At 45.0% G+C, this 12974-nt stretch overlaps 1 protein-coding gene across 5 annotated transcripts in view; it reads right to left on the reverse strand.

Annotated features, from left to right (window-relative positions):
* MYLK3 (myosin light chain kinase 3) overlaps window positions 1-12974 on the reverse strand; it is a 125822-nt gene that overhangs the window by 26788 nt on the left and 86060 nt on the right. For all 5 annotated transcript variants that reach the window (XM_061385891.1, XM_061385892.1, XM_061385894.1 and 2 more), the window contains exons 2-7: window positions 12276-12366; window positions 11215-11563; window positions 3269-3714; window positions 1763-1868; window positions 1103-1196; window positions 590-699 (exon numbers count right to left, since the gene is read on the reverse strand). In XM_061385891.1, coding sequence (XP_061241875.1) covers window positions 590-699; window positions 1103-1196; window positions 1763-1868; window positions 3269-3714; window positions 11215-11563; window positions 12276-12366 — 1196 coding nt within the window. The remainder of the gene's footprint in view (window positions 1-589; window positions 700-1102; window positions 1197-1762; window positions 1869-3268; window positions 3715-11214; window positions 11564-12275; window positions 12367-12974) is intronic.

The following is a 12974-nucleotide window of genomic DNA, read 5'->3' on the forward strand; positions in this document are numbered from 1 at the left end:
AAAGTTTTCTTGGAATACAAAGCCTTTAGTCTAACTTTTGTTTTTCCATTTTTTAGAGAGGCATGACATGACAAAGGTTGCCCTCTCCTCAGTTGCACCAGAAGGAAAACAGCAACACAAGCACGCTAATAAATGTCCCCTGAGCCCCTGGCCTCAGCACTACGGGTAGTTGAAACTGGTGGGGACTGTAGCAAATGGCAAATGGGTTGCCCTGTCTACAAAGGTCAGTTACCACAAGCTCCATCATACCATTTCCAACTGAGAATGCAGACCCAGCATTACTAGATCTTTTATATTTGCAAGAAAAATCAGGCACCTAGGTTTTAATGTGAACTTTCCCAGTTTCCAACTGTTAGCACTAAATCAAAATTACTAAAAATTGTGTAGGCCAAAATAATATCTGCAGGTCAAGCCAGGCTCACTGGTCACTGGTTTCTGACAAATGGCCTTGTCCTCTGTGTTTTATGCTGGAGGTCGGGTAGAGGAAGCGATGACATTCCCTGGGTGTCACAGAGAGGGCAAAGGGAGAGTTTTGCTGCAACCTTGGCTCCTAGCCCCACCCTGAGCCCTGGCCCTGCCTCCCACTCACTACTCCATGACGAGGGTAAAGCTGTTCTTGCTCTCAAAGGCGTCGTAGAGCTGGATCAGGTTCACATGGCTGAGCTGGTTCATGATGTTAATCTCATTCTTGACATCCTCCTTGTGAAGCCAACAGGGAGAGGAGTTTCCAAGAAATGGGTTAGGAAGAGCAGTCAGTTGCATCTCCCAAGACACAAACACACACACACACACCCTGCATCCTCATTTCCTGCAGCATCACCAGGTTTCCTCAACTCACCACCCACACCAGCTTCTTACAACAGAAGGGACCCACCCATTTCCCAGATAGGAACCCTGAGACCCTGAAAAGAACCCTGGAGATCTGGGAGGATCCTGTTCCCCAGGGTGCAAGGTAGAGAGTGGGAGCCAAGGAAAGGTGGCCAGGTTTCCTGCTCAGCGTGGAGGGGCCTGAGGCAGTGCAGGACCCAGAGGGGCCTAGAAGGAAGTGAAGGAGTCCTGAGCTTGGCCCAGGGCACCCGTTGGCCTGGGGCAGACACCTCACCCGGTCCTTGGCGCTCTTCACTTTGATGATCTTGGCCGCCAGTGAGAGGCCTGTGGCCTTCTCCGTGCATCTGTGAACCTGGCCAAACCGGCCCCTGCAGAGAGAAACACGATGACACAGCAGGCTCAGAGCCCCAGAGGCATACCCTGCATGTGAGTGGGGGCCAGCCCTATCTGAGACCCTGGTCTTTCTGGTCCGACCTCAACTCCACATACGCTACAGGGATTACCCTGCCCACCAGAGGTATCATAGTCACCGCCCCACACTGCTACCTGAACCTGGAGAAGAGCTTCTTCACCCCATAGGTATGGGCCATTCTGCACCCCAGGGGAGCGCCCCACAGCCACACCACCCAGGCCGTCCTGCACCCTAGAGGTCATTCCTCTTAACCCACCTCATGTCGGCTCTCATTTCACCTGCAGGACATGGGCCCCAGGCCCACCTGTACCTTCCACTTCGCCTCACTCACACCACATGGGCCCTCCTGCTCTCTGCAGCTGTCTCCTCACTCACTCTTTATGAGCTCTCGGCTCACGCTCTCGCCTCTCGGGACATCCCACTCTTGGCTGTGGCTCCATCAGTCAGTTCCTGAGAACCAGCAGCAGCGCCTGGTTGTCCAGTTGCCCTCCCCACCCCCATCAAGGCAGAAGGCCCGCTTACCCTCCCAGGACTTCATGCTGGCACACCATGTAGCCCGCTGAGGTCGAGGTCTCCCTGACACTCACCACCCGGTGCTCGAAAGGGGCTGGCGGGGCTGGACTGTCATCTGTTCAGGAGACAGCAGCCCGTGAGTCTTCTTCATGCAGCCCCTACCCCCCAGCTCCCCCCACTCCCCACTGCCACCCCGACCCCCAGACCTAGCCCCTCTTGGTTCAAAAAGGCTTCTGCCAGCTTGTTGGGGGTTTATTAAGGGAGCATTCAGAATGTTCCCGGGAAGGTTCCATGATTTCTGCAACCCTGGACCCAGAGCAGGGGAAAATACTGCTATTTTCTCTTAGTTTGTCTCACAAGCAGCTTTCTGCTCCCCAAAGTAGAAGGTTGAATGTGCTTTGAGAGCGTTTTTGTGTGTGTCTGCCAAGGTGAGCCTGTGCCCTAGACTACAAGGGGGTAACTTTTGTAGGGTTTTTTGGTTTTCTGGGCCCCTGGAAATGGTTGTGTGGCAGAGACTCCACTTTTAGAATTCCAGTCTGAAGTCTCCTTCACTGCAAAGTAACTGCCTTCTGTTCTCAAGGTTTACACACAAGGTTCAAGAAACCAGTGGTCAGATCCTGGCTCTGTCAGCACAGACCCTGTGGCCTTACAAGTGCTTCTCGGCCTCTCTTGTGTCTCATGTGTCCTCACTCCACCCTGTGAGGGTAAACACACCCACAAATGCTTGAGGCTTGGCTCACAGAGTCCTCAGCTAACATTGGCTTGATCACCATCTCAAGTCTCAGAAAAGACTAAAGTCACAGGTTGCTCTCAGCTGTGTTTCTGGAATTAAGGGAGGCCGTGTCCACATCTGGACCAGGTCATACAAGGGGAAAGGAAGCAACCAGAGACATCAGAGTAACTTCAGAGCCTGGAAGAGCCAAGGGGCACCAGGATGACCTGCACAACACTCAGCCCTTCCTCAGGGCCTCCAGAAATTCTGGGACAGGGAATTGGCAAAGGGTGGCCTTCCTGCAGCCACATGGGATGAGGGCTCCCATGAGGGTGTGGCCCTAAGGGCTGAAAGACTCAACGCCTTTTGGGTCACAGGAACACAAGGACACCTACCACCACCACTGTGACAGAAAGCAGATCAGCAGCCCCTTCCTGATCCTGGATGAGTCAGCCCACTGGCTGCAAATGGCTAATAGTAGGTTATAGACATCAGGTAATGGAGGAAGGAGTCTTCCCTATCTCAATCCAGAATGATGCCAGTTCTATTAGGCAGGCAGGTGGCTTTGAGAAATCCACCCAGTTGAGTCCCCCATGTTTCCTTTTCTCCCATGGCTACAGCCAACCTGATGCATCTCTATGCCCTGGTCCCCAGCTCTGGGATGTGCTGGCAGGCTCTTCTGAGTCCTGGTCTCCCAGACATTATCCCCACATTATCTCTACCTGGAAGCTTCAGGGAGGCCCCCCCAGAGAAGGTCTTTCAGACTCACTCACCTTGGGGCACACAGCAACGGCCTCACTTACCTAATACTAGGCTGCTCGCCTCAGCTCCTGGGGGTGTCCTGCTTCCTGCTTCGGCACTGCCCACACCCCCAGCTGTGCAGTCCTTCCCAGGGTCAGGGTTCCCTGCTCCTGGGTTCATGTCCTGCTGTGGGCCTGAGGCCCCGGAATCAGCTCCCTTGTCCCTCCTGGCCCTGCTTGGCGCCATGGTCAGCTCGGACCCAGGTCCTTGCTTCTCTTTGGCCTTTGCTCCCTCGTCGCAGCTCCGCTTCCGCACACTGGCTCCTCTGAGGATAGGTTTTCCTGACTCAGTCCCAGGGGCCTGGGGGCAGCACCTGGGCCCAGGTGGGTCCTGCTCACCTGGAGGCACAGCTGCTGGAGTCTCTGCAGGGGGTGAGGTTCTGAGGCTGCCCCCTCGTGTCACAAGCAGCTCCCCAGGGGTATCTGTCTCCTGCACATGGATGGAGATCCTGGGACAGAGAGAAATGTGGCAAGAACTCAAATCAGAGCATACCTGGGCTCAACTGCCTGCTGCTGCCACTCACTAACCGTGGTCTCTTAGCCTCAGTGTTCTCATCTGTTAAAAGTGTCCTTTGGGTTGTTATAATAGTAAGAGTTAGCTTGTGGTTGAAACCAGCAACCAACCCCTACCCCTCTCCCCAGACACAACACTGGGGAGAGGCTGGTTTCAGTGACACGCGGTGCCACCAGGATTCCACCGGGTCAGCATCTGGGGGAAACTTGAAGAACCTGTGGTGGATGGCGGGTGAGTGGGCACCGGACATCTCTGTGGCCCCTTGAAAACATGATTCTGCCCCATAAGTGTGGTGGCCTGGAGGCAGGAGACTTGGGCTGTTCCCTCCCTTCTCTGGGCCTCAGTTTCCCTTCTCTTAAGTGAAGAGAAGGGTGAACCAAGTCAAACATCACACTAGAAGCCTCAGGTTAGACATATTTTAGTAAAATCAGGGAATTGTTCATAAGACTCTGGACCTTCTGTTTCTCCTGAAGAAACAGTCCTGGCTGTGCTGGGCCTGCATGCTTACACCCCTGAGGAAATTCTCTGCCTCCCTACAAGTCCCCAGGGCCATTGGGCCCATCTCATCCATACTTGTTCCCCAGACCAAGCAGTACTGTGGTTTGGGACCCCAGCTGGAGGTCGGGAAAGTCCTCTAAGCCCCAACATTCAGAGGAAAGGACCCTGACCCTGGGAGCTTCAGACCCTGCTGCTCTGCCACCAGGTTACTAGAGAGGGCTGGGTCTGGGCAAGTCTAGCCTCAGCAATCGCTTCTGTCAAACAAGGATGATAACACCTCATGGATGTGCTGAGAGACAACTAAGAAAAGAAAACACAGAGGTTCTAATAGTGAAGACTAAAATGGTGCAGCCACTGTGGAAATCAGTATGACAGTTCCTCAGAAATGTGAAAATATATTACCATATGATCCAGCAATCCCAATTCTGGAAATAAACCCAAAATAATTAGAAGCAGAACCTCAAAGAGATATTTGTACAGCCTTGTTCATGGCAGTATTATTCTCAACAGTCAAAAGTGGAAGCAACCAAAGTGTCCATTGACAGATGAAAGAATAAATAAAATGTTGCACATACACATAATGGAATGGTATTCATTCTTATGCTAAGTGAAATAAACCAGTGACAGAAAGGCGGATTCTATATACTTGAATGAATGAGTTATATGAAGGACCCGTGCTGCTGTGCTCAGTCACTTAGTCGTGTCTGATTCTTTGCGATCCCATGGACTGTAGCCTGCCAGGCTTCTCTGTCCATGGGATTTTCCAGGCAAGAATACTGGAGTGGGTTGCCATTCCATTCTTCAGGGGATCTTCCCAACCCAGAGATCAAACCCACATCTCCTGCATTGGCAGGCAGATTCTATACCACTGAGCTACCTAGGAAGCCCATAGGAAGGACCCAGAGCAGTAAAATTCATAGAGACAGACAGTAGAATGGTAGTTACGGTAGCAGTTTCAGATTTACAAAATGAAAAAGCTCTGGAGATCTGTGTCATAACAATATGAATATACTTAACACCACTGAACTATACATTTAAAAATGGTTACAACAATGAACATTATGACACATGTTTTTTAACCAAATTTTTTTTAAATTAGGGCTTCCCCTAGCAGCTGGAGGCCTGGGTCCCTCCTTTGCCTGCTCCTGAATGCACCTGGTTCTGCAGACTGTTCACAGCTAAAGCTTGGATAGGATGTAGCAAAATTCCCCTGACACCCCTCAAGAACAATTACAGGTTGGTGATGATAGGGCAGGATGGGAAAGGTGGCATCTAAGCCCAGCTCAGGCATTGCCTTGATCAAGGAACATGGGAAACTGCAGGAAGCCAGTGTCTGGAAGAATATACAGGTAGTCTGGTGGCCACTGTCATTTAGAGACAACATTTTCCTCAAGATATACCCATGTGCTAGATGAGGGAGGGTAGCTAGTTCTCCCCAGTTCCTAAGCCCAGTTTGATGTGTCTGAAATTCAGCTCAAGGTTGGAACTTACATAGAGACCTTTTGCTCTCACCCAGAATCTTTTCAGGGCCCCTAACAAGTTCATGGAAAGTTCATCCCCACCCTAGATTCTACATTTAGAGCCCTGGCAAGGATCCAGGGATGCTTGCCAGGAAGCCCTCCCTCCAGATGGTTAGGTCTCCTGGGGACTCACATTTCCTTGCAGAACAAAGGCAGACAAAGTATCTGGGCTTCCCTGCCAGTCACCACAGCATACACAGACACCAGCTCCCCTCCCTACAGCAGGCCTCGAGGGGCTTGGTTACAGGTCAGGACAACTGAGGACAGGTGTAGAAGGGTACCAGGCCCTTTAGAGAGAAGCCCAGGAAGCAGAGTGCCCTTTAGTGCACTGCCCTTGGAGAACACTGCTGGATAACACAGAGATCTCACAATTATCAGGTTCTAACTCATTATTCTCTTGCACCATGTTGGCTGAGGGCAGGTCCTGAGGCTGGGTCCTGAGGGTTAGGACACAACCTCATCTCTAGGACTCCAAGCATAATCCTTTTGAAACTCCCTTGGCTTCATTCAGCCTATACCAACCTCCCACCTCTGAAGACCCATTATTCTTTCCCTACCATAGTGTTTAGGACTTAACAAATGCTGACAAGAAACAGGATGGTGCAGTGATTAGGGGCACAGATATTGGAGTCCAGAAACCTATGTCCATCCTCTTAAATTTTTTGAGACTTGTGTTATGGCCTAGCATGTGATCTAGCCTGGAGAACATTCCACGTGCACTTGAAAAGAATGTGTATTCTTATGTTAAGCCTCTCTTCCAGCCACAGTGGTATGAAGTTGGAAACCAATTGCAGAAAGAAAAATGGGAATAGAGCAAACAAGTGGAGACTAAACAGCATGCTACTAGAAAGACCAATGCGTCAATGATGAAATCAAAGAGGAAATCAGAAAATACCTTGAGACAATGTAAATGGAAACACAATGCTCCAAAACCTATGGATGCATGCATGCTAAGTTGCTACAGTCATGTCCGACTCTGTGCAACCCTATGGACTATAGCCTGCCAGACTCCTCTGGCCGTGGGATTCTTCAGGCAAGAATACTGGAGTCAAGAATACTTGACATGCCCTCCTCCAGGGTGTCTTCCTGACCCAGGGATCAAACTGTGTCTCTTACATCTTCTGCATTGGCAAGCAAGTTCTTTACCACTAGCACCACCTGGGAAACCCCCAAACCTATGGAGTTCAGTCAAAGCAGTTCTAAGAAGGAACGTGATAGTGATACAGATCTTCCTCGATAAATAAGAAAAATCTCAAGCAACCTAATCTACCACCTAAAGGAATTAGAAGATAAGAATAAGTAAAGCCCAAAGTCAGCAGTAGGAAAGGCAAAATAAAAATTAGAGAGGAAATAAGTAAAATAGAGATCAAAACACAATAGAAAAGATTGATGAAACAAAGACCCGGCTTTTTGAAAAGACAAACAAAATGATAAACCTTTAACCACTCCCATCAAGAAGAAAGGAGAGAGGTTCAAATACACAAGAAATGCAAGAGGACAAGTTTCTACTGTATTGCACAGAGAACTATATTCACTATCCTATGATAAACTACAATGGAAAAGAACATTTTAAAAAAGAATACATATATACATATATATACTTGACTCATTTTGCTATAGAGCAGAAGATAACACATTGTAAATCAACTATACTTTAATTAAAAACAAACAAAAGAAATGAAAGAGGAGAAATAACACATAGCACAGAACTACAAAAAAATCAGAAGAGAATATATGAACAAATTTGATAACTCAGAACACATCAACAAATTTCCACAAACATACAGCCTGCCAAGACTGAATCAAGAGCAAACAGCCAATCTGAACAAACTGACCCCTAGCAGTAAAATTAAATTTGTAATTTTTTAAAAACCCAGCAAACAAAAGTCCAGGGTTGGACAGATTCACAGGGTAATTCTCTTTTGTATTCTATAAAAAAAGAGCTAGGGCTTATCCTTCTCAAATTAGTCCAATAACTTGAAGAGGATGGAACATTCCCAAATGTATCCTATGAGGCCACCATTACAATGACATCAAAACCAGAAAAAGATACTCCATAAAAGCAAGTTATAGGGTAGTATCTTTGAATGAATATAGATGTAAACATCCTCAACAAAATACTAGCAAGCTAAATTCAACAATATGTAAAAAAAAAAAAAAAACAATACACCATGATCAAGTGGGATTTATTCAAAGGACCCAAGGATGGTTCAATATTTGCCAATCAATGTGATACATCATTATGACAAAGGGAAGGATAAAAATCACATGATCATTTCAATAGATGCCTAAAAAGCATTTGACAAAATTCAACATCCATTCATATATTCATGATAAAAACTATCATCAGAGTGGGTACAGAGAGAACACATCTCAACATAATAAAGGCCACTATGACAGTCTCATAGCTAATATCACACTCAGTGGTGAAAAGCTAAAAGCCTTTCCTCTAAATTCAGGAACAAGACAAGGATCTCACTCTTTCCATTTGTATTTAACATAGTATTGGAACTCCTAAACACAGCTATCAGACAAGAAAAGGAAATAGAAGGCATCCAAAATGAAAGAAAAGAATGTCACTATTCAACAAGAAAACTGTCACTTTTTGCAAATGACATGATACTTTAAATACAAAACTTTAAAGTTTCTACCAACACCTATACAAATCAATAAATGAATTCAATACAGTTGCAAGATACAAGATTAATATACAGAAATCTGTTAATTTTCTATATGCTAATGGTGGACTATCAGAAAGAGAAAGTAAAAAAACCAATCCCTTTTAAAATCACATTTTAAAAATACCTAGGAAGAACTTAACCAAGGAGATAAAACACATTTATTCTGAAAACTATAAAACACTGATGAAGGAAACTGAAGATGATATAAAGGAAGGATATCCCACTTTGGGATTGGAAGAATTAATATTGTTAAAATAGGCATACTACCCAAAGCAATCTACAGAATTAATGCAGTCTCTATTGAAATATCCATGACATTTTTTACAGAATGAGAACAAATAATTCTAAAACTCATATGGAGCCACAGAAGACCTTAAGTTACCAAAACAATCTTGCTTAAAAAGAACAAAGCTGGAGGAATAACCCTCCCAGTCTTCAGGCTCTATTACAAAGCTACAATAATCAAAACAGCATAGTACTGGCACAAAAACAGAATCATAGATCAATGGCACAGAATAGAGTCCAGAAATAAACCCATGCACCCGTGGTCAATTAATCTATGACAAAGGAGGGAAGAACATACAATGGGGAAAAGACAGCCTCTGGAATAAACACTGTTGGGACAACTGGACTGCTACATGCAAGAGAATCAGACTGTTCTACTTTTTCACATTGTATACAGAAATGAATTCAAAGTGTATTAAAGATCTAAATATAAGACCCCACACATAAAACTCCTGGGAAAGAATGGTTAGTCAGAATAGTCTGATGTAAATTATAGTAACTTAAAAAAAAATCTGTATCTTAAGTCAAAAGAAATAAAAGCAAAGCAAACAAACAAACAAACGGGGCCCAATTAAAAGCTTTTGTACAGCAAAGGAAACCATTGAAAAAATGAAGACAAATTACCAAATGGGAGGAAATATTTGCAGATGATATGACCAACAAGGGGTTAATATCCAAAATATACAAACAGCCTATTTGTTTATATAGACTTAATATAAAAAAACAAACAACCCAAGGAAAAAAATGGGCAGAGGGCCTTGATAGACAATTCTCCAAATGAGACATACAGATTACCAAAAAGAACATGAAAAGATGCTTAACAATGCTAATTATTAGAGAAATACAAATCAAAACAACAAGCTATCACATCACACAGTCAGATCACCTATCATAAAAAAACTACAAATAACAGATGTCGGCAAGGATGTGAAGGAAAAGGAACACTTATACACTGTTGCTGAGAATGTAAATGGGGAGGTGATTATGAAAAACAGTATCAAGGTTCTTCAAAAGACTGAAAATAGAACTACCACATAACACAGCCCATTCCAGTTTTGGATATACATCCAGAAAAAAACAAAACCATCAATTTGAAAAGATACATATGCCCCCAGTGTTCATAGCAGCACTATTTATAATAACCAAGATATGGAAGCACCCAAGTGTCCATCAAGAGATGAATGGATAAAGAAGATGTGGTAGATATGTACAATGGAATACTACTCTGCCATAAAAAAGAATGGAATTCTGCCTTTTGTAGCAATGTATATCAACTAGAGAACATTATGCTTAATAAAGTAAATCAGACAGAGAAAGAGTTATTGTATGATATAACTTATATATGGAATCTAAAAATATTATGCAAATTAAGATATATAGCAAAACAGACTCAGAGAACAAACTACTGGTTGGTTACCAGTGAGGAGGGGGAGGGGGGAGGTGCTTATTAGTAGTAGAGGATTAAGAGGTACAAAGTACTATGTATAAACTGGAAAAACACAAGGATATATTGTATAACACAGGGAATTATAACCATTATGTTATAGTAACTTTTAATGGGGTGTAAACTACAAAAAATCTGATCACTATGCTGTACGCATGAGTGTATGCTCAGTCGCTCAGTCATGTCTGACTCTTTGCAACCCTATGAACTGTAGCCCGCTAGGCTCCTCTGTCCATGGGATTCTCCAGGTAAGATTAATGGAGTAAGTTGCCATGCCCTCTTCTAGGGAATCTTCCTGACACAGGGATTGAACCCACATCTCCTGCAGCTCCTGCATTGCAGGAGGGTTCTTTACCACTGAGCCACTGGGGAAGTCCCACATGCTGTATACCTGAAACTAATATAGTATAGTAAATCAACTATACCTCAATAATAAACTAAGAAACACCTGGATTCAGATTCCAACTCTGAACCCCTAGCTGTGTGACCCTGGGCAACCTGACCCTGAATCCTCATCAATAAATTGAGGATACCTCCTGGGGATGTTTTGAGAATAAAATGAGATGATATTTGTGAAATGCTCAGCCAATGACGGTCACCTGGGATGTGTTCTGTGAACCCCATCTTTTAGGTGGCATTATAGCTATTACTGTTGCTGTCAGAACTGGTAATTCTCAGTCTTGTTCCACGTGGGACTCACCTGGGAAGCTTTAAAAACAAACAAACAATGTTTGAACCTCGTTCCAGACTGAATAAATCAGAATCTTTGTTCATTTGTATCTTAAAAATTCCTTCCGGTAACTCTTATGGGTGCCAGGTAAGAGCCAGTGCTCTAAGCTCCCGAAAGCAGGGCCTTGGCCTTCTCTTATCCTCCTCCTTATGAGACTAGCCAGCACTGCGCACAGTATACATTCTGCAGGAGCAGCTGTCCCCTTGGCCACGCTCTAGCCTAGGGGCTGCAGTTAATTCCCCGCCCTCCTTTCCCAGCTTGGAGGCACATGCCTTACCTTGGAGGTGTTTCTCCACCACCGTGAGCTGCCTTGGCCTGAGCTGGCGGTGCTGGAGTCAGCCTCATGCCCTCCACCGAGGGCCGAGGGTCAGGCCTACTGGGTGATGTTCCTCGTCCTGCACTCAATGCAGCCTCCTGCCCAGTGGGAGCCTCACTGACCCTTTCAGACACCACAGACAGTTCCAGGCCAATCCCGGGGTTCTTGCTGGATGCTCTAGGAGCTTGGACTTCCACCTCTGGGCGCACCTGAGTTGGGCCAGAAATTCCGTCTCTCTGCTCTGGTGGGGCCTCTGCCTGGGTAGGGAGGTCAGATCCTGTCCCCTCTGGCAGGTCCGCCTTCTGGCTCTCTATAGGAAAATAAGCAGAATAACTCTGTCATTTGGAGGAAACTTTCCAAAGAATATGTAGCAGGCCATTCAGTGGACCACGTTTATAACTCTAGGCTGACTGGAAATAACCCGAGTGACCAGCAAGATGGAGCTATTTGACTAAACCAGGGCCACTCAGGCATAAAAAGGAAGAAAGGACTATCTCCATATGTGGCTATGGAGTGATCTCAGGTTATACAGATGGAGAAAACGAAGTGGAGAAGTGTGTGATGTGTTTCTGTTTGTCTAAAGGGAGGCTGTGTGTGTGTAAGCACAGACATACATGTGTATAACCACTTATAATGTGGTCTGAAGAGACTTGACCTCAAAGGAAAGATAAGACAAAAATTGTTTTAAATGGTTACAAATGTGGGGGAGAAAATGAGATGCAGGGAACATGCATAGAAGCTAGACTTAGTATAGCTTGTTTTATCAATTCAGCTTTGGAAGCATGTAAATATTATGCAAAAAGTATAAAAGAAAATTAAACTTTAAAAAATCCTTAAAAATTTAAAGCAAAGTGAAATAAACAGTAATATAGAGTGGGATAAACACGAAAAAAAAACTTCAAAAAAAGAGGAAGAAGACATTTCAGCAGTTTTTCAGTAATCACATTTGTTATGGTGGTGATATTTTTACCCTGAAACTGTTGGGTGTCCATGTGGGATAAAGCAAATGGGGCCCTACTCACCTTCCCACGGGCCCCTGAGCTCAGCTTGTACACCTCTGGTGCTCAGCGTGTGCTTTGGTTTTGCTTCTTTCTCTTCCACTTGCTCTTTGTTCTAAAAGAATGACCATAAAACCTATCACTGTCGTCACTGAGGCCACAAACATTTTGTTGAGTACCTACCTTGGTCTTGAAATAGAAACACTTAGGTTATTTCATGTAATCTCGCAGTAATACTAGAGGGTACGAATTACTATTGTTATTTTAGAGATAAGGACACTGAGGTTTTCCCAAGGTTACCAAGTCCGTTCAAATGGGTTACTGTATTGCAGGTAAGGTGTAGACCTAGTCTCCTATCTAAGTAGACCAGACCTCAAAATACTAGATCAGGCTTGGAAAATAAATTTGAGTCAATTTAGATTAGTCGGTTATGACTATTCCAGTGTTGGCTTGGATTGGATACTGAATCCACGCTTGTAGGGGGAGTGTCACTGTCAATGAATATCTGCCTGGGAGCTAGGTAGGTGGATCCCATGGTTATCTCTTTATAGTAGAGGACCCTTGAGCTAAACTTGATGGATTTAAACCCAGTTTAACCATTTGACAAGATCCTTAACTTCTCTGCCTTTCACTTTTCTCATCTGTGAAATGGGGAGAATAATATCTAATCACAGAGCAGTGGGAGGATTGAGGGAGTTCATTTGTAGAATTTCTTGAGGAGTT

The sequence above is a fragment of the Bos javanicus genome, chromosome 18 (genome assembly GCF_032452875.1).
Source record: "Bos javanicus breed banteng chromosome 18, ARS-OSU_banteng_1.0, whole genome shotgun sequence".
Lineage (NCBI taxonomy): Eukaryota > Metazoa > Chordata > Mammalia > Artiodactyla > Bovidae > Bos > Bos javanicus.